At 45.4% G+C, this 22,454-nt stretch overlaps 1 protein-coding gene across 1 annotated transcript in view; it reads left to right on the forward strand.

Annotated features, from left to right (window-relative positions):
- The window catches only part of LOC126272633 (CCN family member 4), a 370,610-nt gene that overhangs the window by 317,982 nt on the left and 30,174 nt on the right, over window positions 1-22,454 (forward strand). The window contains exons 4-5 of the mRNA XM_049975652.1: window positions 1,524-1,615; window positions 21,070-21,199. Coding sequence (XP_049831609.1) covers window positions 1,524-1,615; window positions 21,070-21,199 — 222 coding nt within the window. The remainder of the gene's footprint in view (window positions 1-1,523; window positions 1,616-21,069; window positions 21,200-22,454) is intronic.

Consider the following 22,454-nt stretch of genomic DNA (forward strand, 5'->3'; position numbering starts at 1 on the left):
TTTCCCCAAGAAAGGTTATCTGGGTTCATTACAGTTGTTCCACGGTGTTAAGGACGGATTGCTGAATGTTAGTAACTAGCTGCCACGATACTTCGGCGTAGAGTCTTCTGACCATCTACAGGTGAATACTAGCGAAACTACACTGAGTTCCCCCATTTAACACCGGGACGGCACATGCGTTCAAAAAATGGTCCAAATGGCTCTGAGCACTATGGGACTTAACATCTGAGGTCATCAGTCCCCTAGAACTTAGAAGTTCTTAAACCTAACTAAACTAGGGACATCACACACATCCATGCCGGAGGCAGGATTCGAACCTGCGCCGTAGCAGTCGCGGGGTTCCAGACGGAAGCGCCTAGAACCGCTCGGCCACTCCGGCCGGCAGGCACATGCGTAGGCAATGGCGGGGATCGAACCCGGTACCGAAGACTTTTGATTATGAATCAAAGACGCTACCCCCTCTTATTTTTATAATCTAATTTTGGTCGTTTTAGTTCGTTGCAATTGTTCGTGGCGGACGTCCCCTGACGCCTATTGAAGTTCATTATTGATCCATTCACTCATTTTTTTATTACAGAGCACAGCTAACCCTCTGACCGAACACGCTGAGCTACCGTGCCGGCTATTTTTTTTTAATCTCATCTTGTTCACATGTGTTCGTTGCATCTGCTCGGGCGGACGTCGTAAGATATCCATTTATGTTCGTTGTTGGTCGATTGACTCAGTTTTTTTTTTTTTATTACAGAGGGCGCGTAACCCTCTGACCGAACACGCTGAGCTACCGTGCCGGCTGTCCTAGACCACGGGTCCTTCTTATCGTGTGGCATGGTTGATGGCTGAGAAGCCTTCTGAATGTATTTGACTGTGTATCCATTTCTGTAGAACATCGAGCTCAAATGCTCCGATTCTAATGTCACAGTAGCTCGCTGCGTCAGCCTATGTGGTACAAGGACCAGAGTCTTTAGAACAACTTTCTTCAGTGCTGAGTATTGACAACTGCTAGCTTGCAGGTATAAATCAATATGTTTCAGTTGCCATAAACTTTGTGGCCAAATGACGCATCTGCTCTTCATTTGACCAGTGCATCGAGAAATGGCTACTGACCATCCTGCTCCAGTTCCATAATGAATTTTATGTATTTATGATGTGAATGAAAATGTTCCAAAAATCTTTGAACCTCTCCATCTCCCTGAAAGCAACAACTCACAATGTTGACGAATTGTAGATAGACGACACCCCAATACGTCTTAATTTAAAGTTTCTTAATGGAATGCACTTTAGAAATCTGCGTCGCCGTCATGAAGAATGCTGCAATTTTTAACCAATTCGGTATTAAGAAATTACCAACTGTCTTACTGACATAACATTTAATACTGTAGTCGTCTTTCTTTTAAATATATCAGCCGTTTTTTCTTGGAGATACATTCAAATGCAGAACCGTGTAAGCTCTCCACTCATTTAGTTGGACCTGCCCTTGTAAATGCATCCAGGAGAAACTAATGCTACCCGTTCTTATGTTTCAGCAATCAAAGGACTGCCGTGCACGGTGTACAACCGCACGTACGACAACGGTGAGACGTTCCTCTTGGACTGCCGCACGCAGTGCGCCTGCCAGGTAGGCTACGCTGCAGCGCACAACTTCCCTCTGCTCCCGCGATGGCAAAAAATAGTCTAAACCAAGGGTTCCCAACAAAATTTTCTAGAGGACCCCCCCTCATCGAGCATGATTAGTACCTTGTGATATCTCAGTATCAAGTATCTAAAAAATCCATATTAAAAGCCTTTCCATACGTTTTCTATTTTTGGTACTTAGAAAAACATTGACATATTCATTATTGAAAAAATATTGAGCTTAAAACTTTTTCAATTTATCCATCATTGTTATTAACTATTGGCCTCTATCTGGTTCTAGATTTGCGCTAGAGTGTGCTAGTGTCAGTTGGCTTTAGGAAGACGCTAGAATCAGAAGTTAGCGTATGCTAATGCTCTGCTCATGCAGGAAGCGGCCAAAACAAAACAAATAATCTCTTATCATACGAAATATATTTAATATATCTTTTATTCTAATATTATCTTGCGGACCCCACTGGCATAGCTCTTGGACCCCTGGGGGTCCGCGGACCACCTTTTCGGAACCACTGCTCTAAACCTTTGGTGTCTTCTCTTTCGGAAATGTCCGAAACAACAGTCACCACATGCAATCTGCAGCTGTGATACATATTACGTAAACTGAAGTTAGAGTGGGAGAAAGGAAACAAAAGGGAAGGAACTGTTGATACCAGCTGCATCAGGACTGTATGCTCAATGACCGGTGACGAGTGAAATTTCTGTGCCAGACAGAACTCGAACCCGCGATCTCCTGCTTACTAGGCAGTTGCGTTAACGACTGCGCCACCCAGATACAGTCTTCAGCGCAAATTCGTGAACTGTTTTGGCATGCTTCTCGACTGATACACATGCACACCGAGCACCACCACTTATCTGCAGACTCCGTCCATGTCCTGTGTGCCGGTTAATTTTAGATTCCCGCTGGAGGTGCATCTGCACTGATAGTTGCGATTAATACCCCACCGATGCATATCAGTTAGATGAACACATGTACGCTTGACCCTGAGTTGCGGTGATGCAACGGCTAACCCAGTTACCTAGTAAACAGAGGGTCCTGGTTTCAAGTCCCGACTATTTTTCTTATTTCATTTACACGTCACGTTCCGTAGGACCAAATTTTGGATCAGATCTCCAAGGTCATGGAATGTGTCAGTACATGAAATGTAAATGTAAATTCCGTGTGGCTAGGAACTCTCGTCTGCTAGACCAATCGCCTGGTGCAAATCTTTGCAGTTGACGCCACTTCGCCGACTTGCGTGTTGATGGGGATGAAATGATGATAAGGATAACACAACACCCAGTCCCTGAGCGGAGAAAATCTCTGATTCAGCCGGGAATCGAACCCGGGCCGTTGACCACTCAGCTACCAGAGGCCGACAGTACATGAAATTATAACATAAAATTAATAACAGATAAAAATAAAATGTTTATGCATCCGAAAAGAGTCAATCCATAATTTTAAGTAAACGCAATCATCAATACAACAAGAATCAGCTTAATTTTTCAAGGAACTCCTCGACTGAATAGAAGGAGTGACCCATGAGGAAATTCTTCAGTTTCGATTTGAAAGCGCGTGGATTACTGATAGGTTTTTGAATTCGGGTGGTAGCTTACTGAAAATGGGTGCAGCAACAGGCTACACATCTTTCTGCACAAGAATTAAGAAAGTCTGATCCAAATCTAGGTTTGATTTCTGCCGAGTATTAACTGAGTGACAGCTGCTTATTCTTGGGAATAAGCGAATATTGTTAACAAGAAATGACAGTAAGGAATATACATATTGAGAGGCCAATTTCAAAATACCCAGACTCGTGAACAGGACTGACAAGAGTTTCGTGAACTTACACCATTTACTGCCCGAACCATACGATTCTCAGCCATACATATCCTTTTACAATGGTAAGAGATACCCCAAAATATACACTCCTGGAAATTGAAATAAGAACACCGTGAATTCATTGTCCCAGGAAGGGGAAACTTTATTGACACATTCCTGGGATCAGATACATCACATGATCACACTGACAGAACCACAGGCACATAGACACAGGCAACAGAGCATGCACAATGTCGGCACTAGTACAGTGTATATCCACATTTCGCAGCAATGCAGGCTGCTATTCTCCCATGGAGACGATCGTAGAGATGCTGGATGTAGTCCTGTGGAACGGCTTGCCATGCCATTTCCACCTGGCGCCTCAGTTGGACCAGCGTTCGTGCTGGACGTGCAGACCACGGGAGACGACGCTTCATCCAGTCCCAAACATGCTCAATGGGGGACAGATCCGGAGATCTTGCTGGCCCGGGTAGTTGACTTACACCCTCTAGAGCACGTTGGGTGGCACAGGATACATGCGAACGTGCATTGTCCTGTTGGAACAGCAAGTTCCCTTGCCGGCCTAGGATTGTAGAACGATGGGTTCGATGGCGGTTTGGATGTACCGTGCACTATTCAGTGTCCCCTCGACAATCACCAGAGGTGTACGGCCAGTGTAGGACATCGCTCCCCACACCATGATGCCGGGTGTTGGCCCTGTGTGCCTCGGTCGTATGCAGTCCTGATTGTGGCGCTCACCTGCACGGCGCCAAACACGCATACGACCATCATTGGCACCAAGGCAGAAGCGACTCTCATCGCTGAAGACGACACGTCTCCATTCGTCCCTCCATTCACGCCTGTCGCGACACCACTGGAGGCGGGCTGCACGATGTTGGGGCGTGAGCGGAAGACGGCCTAACGGTGTGCGGGACCGTATCCCTGCTTCATGGAGACGGTTGAAAATGGTCCTCGCCGATACCCCAGGAGCAACAGTGTCCCTAATTTGCTGGGAAGTGGCGGTGCGGTCCCCTATGGCACTGCGTAGGATCCTACGGTCTTGGCGTGCTTCCGTGCGTCGCTGCGGTCCGGTCCCAGGTCGACGGGCACGTGCACCTTCTGCCGACCACTGGCGACAACATCGATGTACTGTGGAGACCTCACGCCCCACGTGTTGAGCAATTCGGCGACACGTCCACCCGGCCTCCCGCATGCCTACTATACGCCCTCGCTCAAAGTCCATCAACTGCACATACGGTTCACGTCCACGCTGTCGCGGCATTCTACCAGTGTTAAAGACTGCGATGGAGCTCCGTATGCCACGGCAAACTGGCTGACACTGACGGCGGCGGTGCACAAATGCTGCGCAGCTAGCGCCATTCGACGGCCAACACCGCGGTTCCTGGTGGGTCCGCTGTGCCGTGCGTGTGATCATTGCTTGTACAGCCCTCTCGCAGTGTCCGGAGCAAGTATGGTGGGTCTGACACACCGGTGTCAATGTGTTCTTTTTTCCATTTCCAGGAGTGTATCATACTCCTCTGTGATACAGACAAGATGGAGATTGAGTCAATATCAAAATCACTAAAGTCTAAAGACTCCCATGGACATGATGAAGTGCCTACCAGAATATTAAAGTACTGTGTTGCACGTATCTGGCAAACATTTTCACGTGTCGCAGCTGATACTGCGTAAGTCTCGATGCAGCTGATATAATTAGTTCCCTGCTTTCACTTTCCTCCCCCCCCCCCCCTACTTCAATTTACATAAAGTACTTTAAAGCCTTATGGAGTAACGCACTGCTATCAACCCGTGACCAGTTGATTATTGTGCTTGTTATAATCATTTAACAACCATAATCACATTAAAGTTTTCAGGCTGCTAAATTCGACCATTTCAAACGTTTAATTTCATATGTAAAAGCATAAGTTAGAATCTTTATGTAAGTTGGCATGACACACTGGGTGAGGCAATTGAGAGAAACTACCAAACTATGTTCAGAACGATTAGACTTATTGAGTAGAGATTTTAGCTAAGCTATAGTGGCAATGTGGTAAATTTTTTGGCATACGCAAGTAATTGTTAACATTCGTGGCTGATCCCGACTTCATTTAAAAGTATCTGTAGCAAACAGCTTTGAAAGAAGAGTTCATTGATATAACATGGGTGGAACGTGGTAAAATCTGCAAACACTTAACTCAGATGCAGTCAGTTAGGGATTTTTAAATTATGACTGTCGTAGCAGGCACCTCCACATGTTGAACTTGAGCACGGGTCCACGCATTCAAACTGCACGGCTACCGAAGAGCAAATGAGTGCTTTAGGACGTTTCATGTGTTTGACAGTCACCGATGTTTCCTTGTGGACCACTAGTTTTAAATTTCTCCATAGGCAAATGTCTAGAGGTGTTAGGTCCGGAAAGTGTATGAGCTGTGTTGTGTTTCCGGAGCAACAGATCCAACGATCAACAAATGTTCTGTTAAGGAGGTCCGTAATTATCTATGCCTAATGAGAGAAGTATTTTGTTACCATATGGTCTGCCTTATGTAGAGAGGAATGCCTCCCAATAACTGAGGAAGCGTATATTTTAGGAACTCTTGATACGGCTACTTAGATCTGCATCAGTTAAATATTAACCAAAGATGCTGTTCTTGAGAAACATGAATCTTCGTCTACATCGTGCTCATGATTAAAATTCCAGTTTCAAACTTGTGCCGAAAGAGAGCCACTACTCAGAATGACGTCAGATTTGAACAGCATGTCAATGGCGGAGGGGGAAATTGCAGGGAACAAAAAAAAGTTAACGAACATTTCACCAATTAATGGAGCTGTCAGTTCATTAATGGAAACGGAATAGGCTATAAATGACAAATGAATTACAACAGCTTGGCTATGCTTTGAGTTGCACATTACACCATACGTACAGTTCAGCGTGCATGACTGCACAAGTTCGGCAGTCGACAGTTGTACCACTGTTAGGTCAAAACCTCATAAAATGCAAAAATACATTCCTTTTTAACTGTTCTGTGGCCCAAAATAGCATGAAAAACAAAATGACATTGGTTTCTAATTGTAGTTAGACTGGAGGAAGACATGCTCAGTACGGCGTCCACAGCTTTTTACATAAGATGAAATATTCCACAACATATCGGAGTGTCTCGAGGTTCTGTCCATAATGCGTTGCGCAACCCATCTCTTTAACTCATTACGTTCGTAATTGAAGTACTGAACACATCTTTCAGACAATCCACAAGTAAAATTCACACAGATTAAGAACGGCAGGCTGCACGGAAATGACGGCTGATAAATCTACCATTTCCGAAAACCATCTGCAGCAGCCACTTCTCTGGCTGTGCAACGTGTGGATGACCACCGTCTTGCATAAAAGTGATCCTAAACACACATTCGCGCTGTTGAAGGATTGAAATGACGTTGTTGCAGAACAGACTGTCATACCGCTTACTAGTGACAGTACAGGTAACAGGAGCGCAGGACTCTTCTCCTCAAAAAAGTATCCCACTTTGATAAGCGATGCAGTCAGAACGCGACTACACAGTCACATTTGCAGATGATATGATACTGGTTGATGAGCGTGCGTATTTCCCGTTGTACACGTTTTGCAATTCTGCGTATTTACATGTCCTTGGAAATGGGCTTCGTCAGTCGGCAAAATGCTCCATGACCATTCATTTGTCCACTTCCGTGCGAACAAGGAATTCCACAGCGATCTTTTGTTTTGCTGGCAGGTAAGAAGCAAGCACCTCCTGCACATAGGTGATTTTGTATAAAGAGCAATGCAGACGGTTTCGTAGAATTTTATGCTCGCAGGCATGTCCAACGTTCGGGTAATTCCCCGTGCACTGCACATTTTCACACACACCCGCTTGCCGCTCATGCAATGGTCTGGCCACATCTGCGACATACGTAGGATCAATTGCTTTCCTCCCTCTGCCAGATTGCACTATGAAATAAACTATGTTTTCGAATTTTGTAATCATTTCTGCAGATGCTTAGCAGGCATCGGACCAGTGCATCTCTTCCGGAACTTCTGTAAGGCTACTGGCACACAGTCACCGTTCTTGTAAAAGAGTTTTACCAGCAGTGCGCGATCCTTCATGGCGGAAGTCACGTTCGACGACTCCGGCGCAAACTGAGGTACAGCCGTGTGCCGCGAGTATGTGAATGTACATCTTCTGCCGCTTACAGCACCGTCTACTGGAAAAATATGTTGTTCAAATCTGACGTCATTCTGAGCAGTAATTCTCTTACAACAGGGTTCTGAAACCGGAATTTAACTATTGGCACCCATGTACCGGGTGATCAAAAAGTCAGTGTAAATTTGAAAACTTAATAAACCACCGAATAATGTAGATAGAGAGGTACAAATTGACACAAATGCTTAGAATGACATGGGGTTTTACTAGAACAAAAAAAAAACAAAGTTTACAAAGTGTCCGACACATGGCGATGAACAGCAAAACGTCAGTGACTGCGCATAACAATCGTGTATAAAATGAGCTGTAATGAGAGAGAGAATCAGATGCTCCAGCAGTCGCAGCATCTTGACGTTACCAGAAAAGGCGCTTTTAAGAAGCTATATCATCATAATGGGGAATGTGGTAGTTCAGCGTTACGATCCGATCGCCATAAGATGATGATTCGAACGGGTAAAGGTCCGTTGACAAATGCAGTTGTGGCGAGAATGATTTCGGAGTTCGAAGCCACGGGTTGTTTAGACGATAGACCCCGTAGTGTGGCCGACCAAGCACAAAGCGTAGTGCTGCTGAGACAGTTCAGGAAGAAATAGAGACTGTACCGGGTTCGTCTATGCACGGGCAAGTCAGCGCTCGTGCAGTCGCATGTCACACCGGCATTCCATACACTACTCTTTGGTTGGCAGTTAGGCGTACCCTCCGATGCTATCTGTACAAAATCCATCGGCATCATGAACTGTTACCTGGCGATTTAGTGAAGCGGAGGGCGTTTGCGGTGTGGCCATTTCTAAAGTTGGCGGAAGGTGACGATTGGTTGAGTAACGTGTTGTGGACCGACGAAGCTCATTTCACGCTCCGAGGGTCTGTCAACGCCCACAAATGCAGAATTTTGGCTACCGAAACTCTTAGAACTGTCGTGGAAACGCCATTCCACGACGAGAAAGTCACGCTATGGGCTGGATTTAACACACCTACCGTTATAGCGCCTTTTTTCTTCGAGGAAATGCATGATTCTGGTTTTGTAACTGCCACCGTGACGGATGAGAGGTACGCCCGATATGTTACAGAATCGCATCATCCACAGCCTGGCTGATGAACACCTGCTGGAACGTACGATGTTTATGCAGGATGGCGCTCCACCCCATATTGCTAGACGCTTGAAAGATCTCTTGCGCGTCGTTTGGTGATGATCGTGTGCTCAGCCGCCACTTCCGTCATGCTTGGCCTCCCAGGTCTCCTGACCTCAGTCCGTGCTATTATTGGCTTTGGGGTTACCTGAAATCGCAAGTGTATCCTGATTGACCGACATCTCTAGGGATGCTGAAAGACAACATCCGACGCCAATGCCTCACCATAACTCCGGACATGCTTTGCAGTGCTGTTCACAACATTATTCCTCGACTACAACTGTTGTTGAGGAATGATGGTGGACATATCGAGCTATTGGTTCAAATGGCTCTGAGCACTATGGGACTTAACATCTATGGTCATCAGTCCCCTAGAACTCAGAACTACTTAAACCTAACTAACCTAAGGACGTCACACACATCCATGCCCGAGGCAGGATTCGAACCCGCGACCGTAGCAGTCGCGCGGTTCCGGACTGAGCGCCTAGAACCGCTAGACCACCGCGGCCGGCCATATTGAGCCATTCCTGTAAAGAACATCATATTTGCTTTGTCTTACTTTGTTATGCTAATTATTGCTTTTCTGATCATATGAAGCGCCATCTGTCGGACATTTTTTGAACATTTGTGTTTTTTTTTGTTTTAATAAAATCCCATGTCATTCTAAGCATGTGTGTCAATTTGTACCTCTCTAGCTACATTATTCCGTGATTTATTCAGGTTTCAAATTTATACTGACTTTTTTCCCATGATTAGTAAACGATCATTCGTAAACAACGTCTTGTATCGAACCATCGTATCAGTTCGTAACGCTCATAGACACCGTTCGGCGAGCTCAGACCGATTGTGACAGTCTCTGCAATGAAGCTGTTGATGGAGCGAAATGTGGAAGGGGTGAATTTTGTTGCAATGTGGTATTCGCAGAACATTCCTTGACTGAACCCGTCACCATCCCAGCTGCCTTGTAGTCACATGTGCGTTTTACGCCTGCTAGTAAGTTAGGTTTCATTCCCGTCATTAGTTGATGTCCATTTTCTTGGCGTATTTTATTCTTCATGCTTCTGGTTTCTTGAATTTTTTAGTGATATTACCAAGGATATGTCGTGAGGGCCGGCACCATCAGGATACCTTTCAGCATACAATAGCACCGCTTCTGTAACAGTTCAGCCCACCATAAACAAAAACTGCATTCTCTTCTTAGAGCGTTTTATGCACTCTGAGTGAATAGCTTCACGAACAACTGGTCTGTTGTTTACAACAGCAAAGCACTGACTAATGGGCTGCATGCTCATAAGTAAGCACACTAGACGTATCTGAGTTACGTGTTTGCTTTGGTACAGTGCTTCAGCTGTTTGTAGGGCCTCTTCTGCTGACGGCGGGGCAATTGTTTGCTATCCTGTTAACTTGCTTTTTACTATTTGATCAAGTTCCACACGTGTTATGTAGTAGAAGTCCCTTAAAACGCTCTTCCCAGTTCCACAGAAAAAATATAAAGAGCCATTATACAAAAACAGTGTCAAACTTCGGCTGCTATGAACGTTATAAACTACCCTTGTCTGCCAGAAAATTCGTCACATTGTCTTAGCGCAACACAATATATTTACTCGTTTCAGATATGCGTTTGGCGAACTGTTCAGATGCTTCACCACTTCTGTAAAATGTATTATAATGAAATAATGAACTTCTGATACCATAGGACAACATTGCGTTGTCATCAGCTTGTGTTCTGCTTGCGTTTATACAGTGTGATTGAGCGAAGTTCTTCACCTCACATTTTCCTGTAACTGCTTAAAATAACGTAATTGACCTGGTTAAAACCGTAGAGCCTTCAATATTAACTATAGAAGTATCGGTATCAACTTCGCGTTTTCAAATTGAGCTATAGTCATTTCTGTTAAGGGGGGTAGGACGTCAAACAGGCCGTCTTTGAGCAGGAGAGTCACCGCAAGACATTTTAATTTCCACTGTCTATACTTTTACGAATAAATTGAAAAACTTTGTCAGTATGACCAGGAAGGATTCAGGATTCACAATCATAGCAGTGGGAGTTCAAAAACATAACAAAAAAATATTATTTTACGTGTGAAATTTCATAATTTTTTCACTTCTATTGACTGCTTTTTTGCTATAGGTGCACTTTTCTTCATAAGTAAGAAAGATTCTTCGATGAATTTTGCACAGCATACAAACCATACTTACAGATGTATGAAACTCTAGAAATCATTTAATCTATGAAAAAATGAATGTGATGTTATACTTTAAGCTTCATGTTTAGAAAAAACTCTAATTTTATAGTTTATGATCTCAATTTTTACCACAATTTTTAATAGATTTGGAAAATTCTAGTATTTAATACACCTGTAAGTATGGTTTGTATGCTGTGCAAAATTCATAGAAGAATCTATCTTACTTATGAAGAAAAGTGTACCTATAGCAACAAATGTAGCCAATGGTAAGTGAGAAAAGCTGAAATAGAAATGTAAAAAAATAAATTATTTTCTTATATTTTTCAACTTCCACCACTATAAGTGTAAATTCTGAATCCTTTCTGGTCATTCTGACAAACTTTTATGAATTTATTTTTAAAAGTATAGACAGTGGAAATTAAACTGTCCTGAGGTGTCTTTCCTGATCTAAGTCGTCGCGTTTGACGTCCTACCTCCCTTGATATATTAGTTCCATAACTGGCAAAATTCAGTGGCATTCCACACTTCAAAATCCGATTACTCGTTTTCGTGTAGTTACAACATAAAAGATTTGTCTGTTCTGTATTCCTTTTTTTCTATAACGTTTACTTCTTTGATGTCCATCCAGTCGTTGTCTTCAACTGCCAAAAAGTAAGAACGTATCAACTATGATTAGCCATCTTTCTCTAGCGTTTTTCACAAAGAAACACTTCACAGGTGCACGGCCTCATTTCAAGTGTCCAACGGGCCCGTGAATTGTTTCGCCTCGACTTATCAACAGATTCCCTTAATTCATTGTAAATTTATACGTATTTATTCAGTTTAGGCTTACACTGGAACACATATTTCTTCCTTTCGGCGAGCTTTCATCTTATCTCACGTCATGGAGGTATGTGTGCTTTTCCGTTTCTGAATCCGTTTTCCACCGGTTCAAATTGTTCAAATGGCTCTGAGCACTATGGGACTAAACATCTGAGGTCCTGAGTCCTCTAGACTTCGAACTACTTAAACCTAAGTACAACACACACATCCAAGGGTGAGGCAGGATTCGAACCTGTGACTGTATCAGCAGAATAGAGTGCTTACTACTACTGCACCGGTTCCCAGTTTCGTTTATACTTCTGGTTAGAATGTGCTATTTTGCTTAGTTTTTCGTTGTAGTTAGTTTCTAGTTGCTCAAGGTGTTTCCATATGGCGTAAACCATTATTCAAGAAGACCCTTTACGCGAGTCTATTTGTTCATACTAAATTCCTATTTAATTTAACCACCTCTTTTTCGTTGCTATTGCGACACACTCTAAATATCAGCCTGATTCTGTATACGTCATTTTCTATAAAGAAACCCATTAAACACTCCTGGAAATTGAAATACGAACACCGTGAATTCATTGTCCCAGGAAGGGGAAACTTTATTGACACATTCCTGGGGTCAGATACATCACATGATCACACTGACAGAACCACAGGCACATAAACACAGCCAACAGAGCATGCACAATGTCAGCACTAGTACAGTGTATATCCACCTTTCGCAGCAATGCAGGCTGCTATTCTCCCACGGAGACGATCGTAGAGATGCTGGATGTAGTCTTGTGGAACGGCTTGCAATGCCATTTCCACCTGGCGCCTCAGTTGGACCAGAGTTCGTGCTGGACGTGCAGACCGCGTGAGACGACGCTTCATCTAGTCCAAAACATGCTCAATGGGGGACAGATCCGGAGATCTTGCTGGCCAGGGTAGTTGACTTACACCTTCTAGAGCACGTTGGGTGGCACGGGATACATGCGGACGTGCATTGTCCTGTTGGAACAGCAAGTTCCCTTGCCGGTCTAGGAATGGTAGAACGATGGGTTCGATGACGGTTTGGATGTACCGTGCACTATTCAGTGTCCCCTCGACAATCACCAGAGGTGTACGGCCAATGTAGGAGATCGCTCCCCACACCATGATGCCGGGTGTTGGCCCTGTGTGCCTTGGTCGTATGCAGTCCTGATTGTGGCGCTCACCTGCACGGCGCCAAACACGCATACGACCATCATTGGCACCAAGGCAGAAGCGACTCTTATCGCTGAAGACGACACGTCTCCATTCGTCCCTCCATTCACGCCTGTCACGACACCACTGGAGGCGGGCTGCACGATGTTGGGGCGTGAGCGGAAGACGGCCTAACGGTGTGCGGGACCGTAGCCCAGCTTCATGGAGACGGTTGCGAATGGTCCTCGCCGATAGCCCAGGAGCAACAGTGTCCTTAATTTGCTGGGAAGTGGCGGTGCGGTCCCCTACGGCACTGCGTAGGATCCTACGGTCTTGGAGTGCATCCGTGCGTCGCTGCGGTCCGGTCCCAGGTCGACGGGCACGTGCACCTTCCGCCGACCACTGGCGACAACATCGATGTACTGTGGAGACCTCACGCCCCACGTGTTGAGCAATTCGGCGACACGTCCACCCGGCCTCCCGCATGCCCACTATACGCCCTCGCTCAAAGTCCGTCAACTGCACATACGGTTCACGTCCACGCTGTCGCGGCATGCTACCAGTGTTAAAGACTGCGATGGAGCTCCGTATGCCACGGCAAACTGGCTGACACTAACGGCGGCGGTGCACAAATGCTGCGCAGCTAGCGCCATTCGACGGCCAACACCGCGGTTCCTGGTGTCTCCGCTGTGCCGTGCGTGTGATCATTGCTTGTACAGTCCTCTCGCAGTGTCCGGAGCAAGTATGATGAGTCTGACACACCGGTGTCAATGTGTTCTTTTTTCCATTTCCAGGAGTGTATTTCTCAGCGTCCTTTTATCCTTTAGTTCTAGTTTTCGGAGTTGTCCTTTTCCGAGAGTAATAAGGCTTTCTGATGACTGCAGCACGCACTACATCGTCTCCATATCGCGGTCATGACTGAGCACTTGGGACTTAACATCTGAGGTCATCAGTCCTCTAGAACTTAGAAGTACTTAAACCTAACTAACCTAAGGGCATCACACACATCCATGCCCGAGGCAGGATTCGAACCTGCGACCGTATCGGACGCGCGGTTCCAGACTGAAGCGCCTAGTGTCGCTCGGCCAACACGGACGGCTTATGATTTCCCGAAGCGTCCCTGTCTTACTTACATGTTGATAGTAACAAATCTTGTAGCCTGCTTCTCAATTACTTCGATATCTTCCTTGAAACCGCTTCGGTGGCGATCTCAAACATTCGAGCAGCATCCAAGAACGGGTCGAACTGGTGTTTTGTATGTGGCTCCCTTTACAAGTGGACAACATTCTCGTAAAACTCTCCCAATAAATCGAAGTCCACCATTCGCTATCCACACTACGATCCTATGCTCCGTCCACTTCGTTTCGCTTTGCATGTTACAACCAGATATCTAATCGACCTGACTGTGGCAAATGGCATACTGCTAATGATTTTATCGAACATTACCGGATTTTCTTTCCTACTCATTTGTATTAACTTAAATTTTTCTACATTTGTAGCACGTTGCCACTCATCATACCTACTAGAAGTTTCGTCTTAGTCATCGACACTAAATAGTGAAGTCATCTGCAAAAACTTGCCACTAACTTGTCCCTTTTGTAACCGATTCTGAGCCCAGAGTGCAGTCTCTTTGCCCATTCCTTGACATCCCCTGAATTTTGCTTTCCTTGTTGTATTTGTGGGCGTCATTTTCAGAAGCTTCGAGACATTATCAGTTTGCAAGCATCAAAGTCATGTTTTCTAGGCACAGTTCTCCTAGAGGTGTCCTCTTTCCACTGAGTAGTAGGAATCTTGGATATGGAGCAAGATTGCTTGGTAAGACGAAGCTCTGAATTTCTTATATGTGAAGATGGTTAGCAGGCTCTGCACATGAGCTTGACTTCGACAAACCCGGCTTGGTATTCTGGTATGCAACACTCCATTGTTGAGTAATACACTGGATAATGTCCCATAGTTCACTCAAATATGGGAAATACCTTTGTTTTTGTTAAGGTCTGACTGGTCTGGATGACAGCAGAGGTCCAGTCGTCTTATTTTAATCTTATATCTAATTTCAGTGCTACCTTCATACTCGCCCTTTTAAGGGGAAACACCTTTGTAACAGCCCAAAAAGGTGTTTCCTCGACATTTTTTTTGTAGGAAAGAAACGTGTTAGAGAAATAATTAAAGTATATTAAAGTATATTACAAAACATTTTTGTCGAAAAATATTACATAACGGTAACACTGTAGTGATTATCCCGAGCTGAATTTGAGGCGATCTGCGACACACACAATTACTAGTGTCAATTTGACTCTGGAAAAAACAAATAATCTGTGTAATCTATAAGAGCGTAGCTAGTGAACCACGTACGGGATTTTACAAATATTGATTTTTCGGTAATTGGCGAGTATTTGAACAGTCTTTCAATTTTCAGCAAAAAAGAGTCATTTGTTAATAAATGTTTAAATTAACTAATAAAAAATTCTCACTTCGTTCGCTTTGCAGCGTTATCAAAGATGTGGTTAATTTTTGAAACCAAAAGGTTAAAAACGTTTTAGTTATGTCGTGTCCCGTTTTTAAAACTCGTATTCCGAGAAAAAGGCATTTAAATTTTTGATATGTGTTACAGACATTGAAACGCCCGCTAAACTCGCTGGGCAGAACAGGTAATCAGGACTGTGGAACGGGCCAAATAAGGTAGCGGTCAGTTTCACCTTAAAATTGTCATTTGTTGTAATGTAATAACACATTTACAACCAAAGCGGCACATAGCCGAACTTTTACAACTACGAGTTTGAAAATGCCATTCTTCCACGGCTGAAGGCCTCCAAACAATAAATCTTAAAAAATCAGCAAGATAAAAATGTAGTTAAGATAGCAGATAGAATAATTAAACATTTATATTTCACAGTTCGGCTGAAAGCCTCAAGGCCAGGATGGACAGACAAACATAAACAAGATGCAATACAAACAGCTGAAGGCACACAATAAAATTTTCAAGATCCTAAAATAAAATACCATAACATTTCAAAGGCAGAAGGCCGCAAAGCTTCAAAGGTAATTTTAAGAATAAGGTTCCAAGGCTGAAGGCCCAAAATTAATTTTCCTCAATTAAAAAGAACTACTGTAAGCCTTAATTTTTAAGTAGCTGAAACCGGACTAAAAGAAACAACAACACAATGGCAATAACCTTTCATGAAATATCCACTTGCCGGAATTCAAATTTACTTACATAAAACACAGTAAAACCAAGAATTTTTTAATCATTCGCTATGCTAGATTATAAACATAATTAAACACCGGTGAGAAAGCCAGTAAAAACAACAGCACTTAGAAGCCTCCAGGGGGTCGGTCTGCCCTCGTTCACTTGTGTGAGACAGTTGATGAGCCCAACTACACTTGATCCGTCGGAAACGAACCATGGGACAGCCACGGACCAACCGACATACGACTTGCTTGCCACCAATCAGTACATGAAAACACAAACACAAAATTTTACGGGCGTGATTATCCACAATCAAATATGTATATGTACTAAGCTGTCAAAACTACACACTGTGTTGGACAACAACAGATGAGGAAACGACACTGCCTGAAATTACGTTAGTGGCCAGGGCAGGTAAGCGAAACACTAACAGTCACAAGGCAGAAAATTCCGCTGCTGCACTTGAATTGTAATCAACCAATATAGTTAATTCCACAGTATGGTGGCTAAATTTCAGCAATACAAACACTAGGTGTTGCTCACAGTAAAACCGCACCAACAGCAAACCACCGAAACGAACCACACAGCATTAATGGACGTGGCTTGGGTACTTGAAACCACTACTCAACTTTCACGTCTTGGGTCGGTGAACCACGAAGCTCGTAGGGATCGGACAGCTCCACACACGCTCCGACACTGCAGAGGGACCGGCAGCTGACCCAGCTGACTGCACCGCGCGAAGACATCATTCCTGGTCCGCAGCAACCGACCGACTGGTTGCATACCCCCTAGCCGGAAACTATACGCACAAAACCAAAGATGGTGCGCAGTGCAAGGAAGAAGGAAGAAGAACTACGGCGTAACCGCAGTAAGGGTGGGAAACCAAACACAGATACAGAGCCAAGTTCACGAAAACGCATAGTTGGGAGTGAGCACGGCTCAGACATGAAGAAGCGAAAAAATTCTACTTTTACGGAACTCTTATCATTAATCTGCTATCCGAAGCCTGATCTGTATTACAGATCCACTTGCGGTCGAAATGATATCCGGTAGTTTATCGTGGAACGATTGGAATATCGGTCGTGGCAAATCAACAAACGCGCAAAACTTTACAATTCCGTCTATCCCTACTCCAAGCAGGCGTATGGATAGGTCAATACGACGGTTGAATTCATATGCGATCCGTATAAACTTACTGCTTGGTAGCACAACTTACGGGAATTTTGGAAAAGCAATAATTGTTTCGAAGCTTAAACCACGAGATTTCGTTCTTTCAACTTGATGTCTGCATTGTGTTCTACATTTCATGTGTTGAGGAATAATAGAGAAGACTGAAAGAAAATTTTTAATTCTATAGCTCAATCTGTAATTCGCATCAAAATCCTGGTTACTGTCTTTCAATATTTTACCAGATCGACTGACTCTTTCAGAACTGATCTCAGCTGCATCCTTTAGACACTGGATACTGTACCATTCCTACCAGAGTACTCTTTCTTACCACTTATTCTCATTTTAAAGACTAAACTGTATACTGTAAGATCACAGTTAAACTATCAAAAGTCAATACTTCACCCAAAAAAATCGAGTTTCGAAGTGAGAGAATATTTTTCTCCGTACATCTATCGACGCTTGCTCACGTCAAGTTAATGTACACTACTGGCCACTGAAATGGCTACACCACGAAGATGACGTGCTACAGACGCGAAATTTAACCGACAGGAAGAAGATGAGGTGATGTGCAGAGCGTTAACACAAGGTTGGCGCCGGTGGCGACACCTACAACGTGCTGACATGAGGAAAGTTTCCAACCGATTTCTCATAAACAAACAGCAGTGGATCGGCGTTGCCTCGTGAAACGTTGTTGTGATGCATCGTGTAAGGAGGAGAAATGCGTACCATCACGTTTCCAACTTTGATAAACGTCGGATTGTAGCCTATCGCGATTGCGGTTGACCGTATCGCGATATTGCTGCTCGGGTTGGTCGAGATCCAATGACTGTTAGCAGAATGTGAAATCGGTGGGTTCAGGAGGGCAATACGGAACGCCGTGCTGGGTCCCAACGGCCTCGTATGACTAGCAGTCGAGATGACAGGCATCTTATCCGCATGGCCGTAAGGGATCGTGCAGCCATGTCTCGTTCCCTGAGTCAATAGATGGGGACGTTTGAAAGACAGCTTCATGAACAGTTTTACGACGTTTGCAGCAGCATGGACTATCATCTCGGAGACCATGGCTGCAGTTACCCTTGATGCTGCATCATAGACAGGAGCGCCTGCGATGGTGTACTCAACGCCGAACCTGGCTGCACTAATGGCAAAACGTCATTTTTTCGGATGAATCCAGATTTTGTTTACAGCACCATCATGGTCGCACCAGTGTTTGACAACATCGCGGTAAATGCACATTGGAAGCGTGTATTCATCATCGCTATACTGTAGTATCACCCGGCGTGATAGGGTGCCATTGGTTCACATCTCGGTCACCTCTTGTTCGCATTGACGGCACGTTGAGCAGTGGATGTTACACTTCAGATATGTTACGACCTGTGGCTCTACCCTTCATTCGATCCCTGCGAATCCCTACATTTCAGCAGGATAGTGCACGACCGCAAGTTGCAGGTCCTGTGCGGGCCTTTCTGGATACAGAAAGTGTTCGACTGCTACCCTGGCCAGCACGTTCTCCAGATCTCTCTCCAATTGAAAACGTCTGGTCAATGGTGGCCGAGCAACTGGCTCTTCACAATACGCCAGTCACTACTCTTTATGAACTGTGGTATCGTACTGAAGATGCATGGGCAGCTGTACCTGTACACGCCATCCAAGCGCTGTTTGGCTCAATGCCCAGACGTATCACGGCCGTTATTACGGCCAGAGGTGATTGTTCTAGGTACTGATTTCTCGGGATCTATGCACCCAAAGTGCCTAAAAATGTAACCACATGTCAGTTCTCGTATAATACACTTCTGGAAATGGAAAAAAGAACACATTGACACCGGTGTGTCAGACCCACCATACTGGCTCCGGACACTGCGAGAGGGCTGTACAAGCAATGATCACACGCACGGCACAGCGGACACACCAGGAACCGCGGTGTTGGCCGTCCAATGGCGCTAGCTGCGCAGCATTTGTGCACCGCCGCCGTTAGTGTCAGCCAGTTTGCCGTGGCATACGGAGCTCCATCGCAGTCTTTAACACTGGTAGCATGTCGCGACAGCGTGGACGTGAACCGTATGTGCAGGTGACGGACTTTGAGCGAGGGCGTATAGTGGGCATGCGGGAGGCCGGGTGGACGTACCGCCGAATTGCTCAACACGTGCGGCGTGAGGTCTGCACAATACATCGATGTTGTCGCCAGTGGTCGGCGGAAGGTGCACGTGCCCGTCGACCTGGGACCGGACCGCAGCGACGCACGGATGCACGCCAAGACCGTAGGATCCTACGCAGTGCCGTAGGGGACCGCACCGCCACTTCCCAGAAAATTAGGAACACTGTTGCTCCTGGGGTATCGGCGAGGACCATTCGCAACCGTCTCCATGAAGCTGGGCTACGGTCCCGCACACCGTTAAGCCGTCTTCCGCTCACGCCCCAACATCGTGCATCCCGCCTCCAGTGGTGTCGCGACAGGCGTGAATGGAGGGACGAATGGAGACGTGTCGTCTTCAGCGATGGGAGTCGCTTCTGCCTTGGTGCCAATGATGGTCGTATGCGTGTTTGGCGCCGTGCAGGTGAGCGCCACAATCAGGACTGCATACGACCGAGGCACACAGGGCCAACACCCGGCATCATGGTGTGGGGAGCGATCTCCTACACTGGCCGTACACCTCTGGTGATCGTCGAGGGGACACTGAATAGTGCACGGTACATCCAAACCGTCATCGAACCCATCGTTCTACCATTCCTAGACCGGCAAGGGAACTTGCTGTTCCAACAGGACAATGCACGTCCGCATGTATAGCGTGCCACCCAACGTGCTCTAGAAGGTGTAAGTCAACTACCCTGGCCAGCAAGATCTCCGGATCTGTCCCCCATTGAGCATGTTTGGGACTGGATGAAGCGTCGTCTCACGCGGTCTGCACGTCCAGCACGAACGCTGGTCCAACTGAGGCGCCAGGTGGAAATGGCATGGCAAGCCGTTCCACAGGACTACATCCAGCATCTCTACGATCGTCTCCATGGGAGAATAGCAGCCTGAATTGCTGCGAAAGGTAGATATACACTGTACTAGTGCCGACATTGTGCATGCTCTGTTGCCTGTGTCTATGTGCCTGTGGTTCTGTCAGTGTGATCATGTGATGTATCTGACCCCGGGAATGTGTCAATAAAGTTTCCCCTTCCTGGGACAATGAATTCACGGTGTTCTTATTTCAATTTCCAGGAGTGTATATTCGTCCAATGAATACCCGTTTATCATCTGCATTTCTTCTTGGTGTAGCAATTTTAATGGCCAGTAGTGTATTATTGTGTTGAAATGCTGCGTATACGCAGACATTAGGGAGGTATCAAGTTGGCGCTGGTAGGCCGTTCCGGGTCATCCGAAGTGCTAGAGGATGAGTTCGGTATTCCATACAACAATTTTTTTTTGTGGTATTATACTTTTTGCTGTATATTATTTGGCTCATATTTTAGAAGGTTCAAAGCATCTTTTCAGCCAATGAAAAAGATTTTTTTATAACTCTGCAATGGTGTTACCCCTTAAGTATAGCTACACATTGTTCAAATGGCTCTGAGCACTATGGGACTTAACATCTTAGGTCATTAGTCCCCTAGAACTTAGAACTACTTAAACCTAACTAACCTAAGGACATCACACACATCCATGCCCGAGGCAGGATTTGAACCTGCGACCGTAGCAGCTACACATTGTCGAAGATACAATGCGCTGGTACAATATACGCTGTGTACTTACCTTGCCTTTGACTTTTGCGCTCCCGGAGCCTAAGTAGCAGCGCGTGTGTTTCAGAACGGGACGTACGCCTGCGCGTCGCTGTGCCCGCAGGAGTCCATCTCGCCGCAGGGGGCGTGCCGCCACCCGCGCCTCGTTGAGGTCCCGGGCCAGTGCTGTCGGGAGTGGCTGTGCGACAGCGACCAAGGTAACAGCTGCGCACTCATGACACACTTTCGGATTACGTCTACACCCACGTCTACATTGTCAGACGGAACTGTATGGACAAAGAAAGTAGTTACATGGACACGGGCCTGGAAAGGCTTTATTTTTCCATGTTGGACCTCAGTTTCTACAACTCTTCAGCAGATTACTTACGGGAAACTCACAGACAAACAACGAATCAATACAGTGCGAATCACTGCCATAAATTAAAAGCTGGAAATGGTATTCGTTAGCGAGGAAACATGTACCAACCCGCCATCGCTAAAGCGCTGATGTATCCCTGGAGAATTGCGTATTTCTTCACAGCTCTCTACAATACGGTCACCAAGATTGTACGTCTTGCCGTGTTCCCGTGTGTAAGAGATTTAAAACTTTCCCATAAATAGAAGTCTACTGGGTTGTGGAGGCCGAGGAATTGACCCATCCCTCCCTATCCATCTCTCACGGAATTTGTTATTTAGTTACCAACGAACATTAACGCTGAACTGAGGAGAAGCTTCACCGTGCATCAAGTACGTGTTTTTTTGGCACTCGTAAAGGAGCAAGTGATAGCAGAACAGATAGGGTACTCTCTAACAAAGCATCCTAAGTTTCTCCGTTGAGCCTGGGTGGAACAACATGATAACCTAAAAAATAGTGACCAACAATCGGGAACTGGAAAATGTGAATCAGTTCGAGTACCTGGGAAGTTTTAGCACAAAGGATGCCCACTGCACCAACGAAATCCGAGTAAGAATCGCCAAGGCCAAGGCTGCTTTCAACAAGGACTCTGCTGACGAGTTTGGCATTGAGGAAAAAACTGATAAAGTGCTACATTTGCAGCACTGTATGGAGCAGAGACATGGCCCATGAGAAAGAAGGAGAAAAAGTACTTCGAGAGCTTTGAAATGTAGTGCTCGAGGAGAATGGAATAGATCAAGTGGACAGATCGCATAAAAAATGACGATGTACTGGGAAGAGTAGGAGAGAAGAGAAGTATTTTGCGTACAATTCTTCAGAGAAAGGCCAAGTGGAAAGACATGTACTTAGACACGAGAGACTCATACATGACGTAATCGAAGGGAAACTCGGAAGAAACGCAGGACGAGGAAGAAGAAAAATTCAACATCTGGACGACATGAAAGATGGATGGAGATACAACAGACTCAAGTGAGAAGCTGAAGACAGGGAACAGTGGAATCAAAAATTCTCCGTACGAAGACATGGACCTGCCACTTGGCAGAATACTGAATAATAAT

The sequence above is a fragment of the Schistocerca gregaria genome, chromosome 1 (genome assembly GCF_023897955.1).
Source record: "Schistocerca gregaria isolate iqSchGreg1 chromosome 1, iqSchGreg1.2, whole genome shotgun sequence".
Lineage (NCBI taxonomy): Eukaryota > Metazoa > Arthropoda > Insecta > Orthoptera > Acrididae > Schistocerca > Schistocerca gregaria.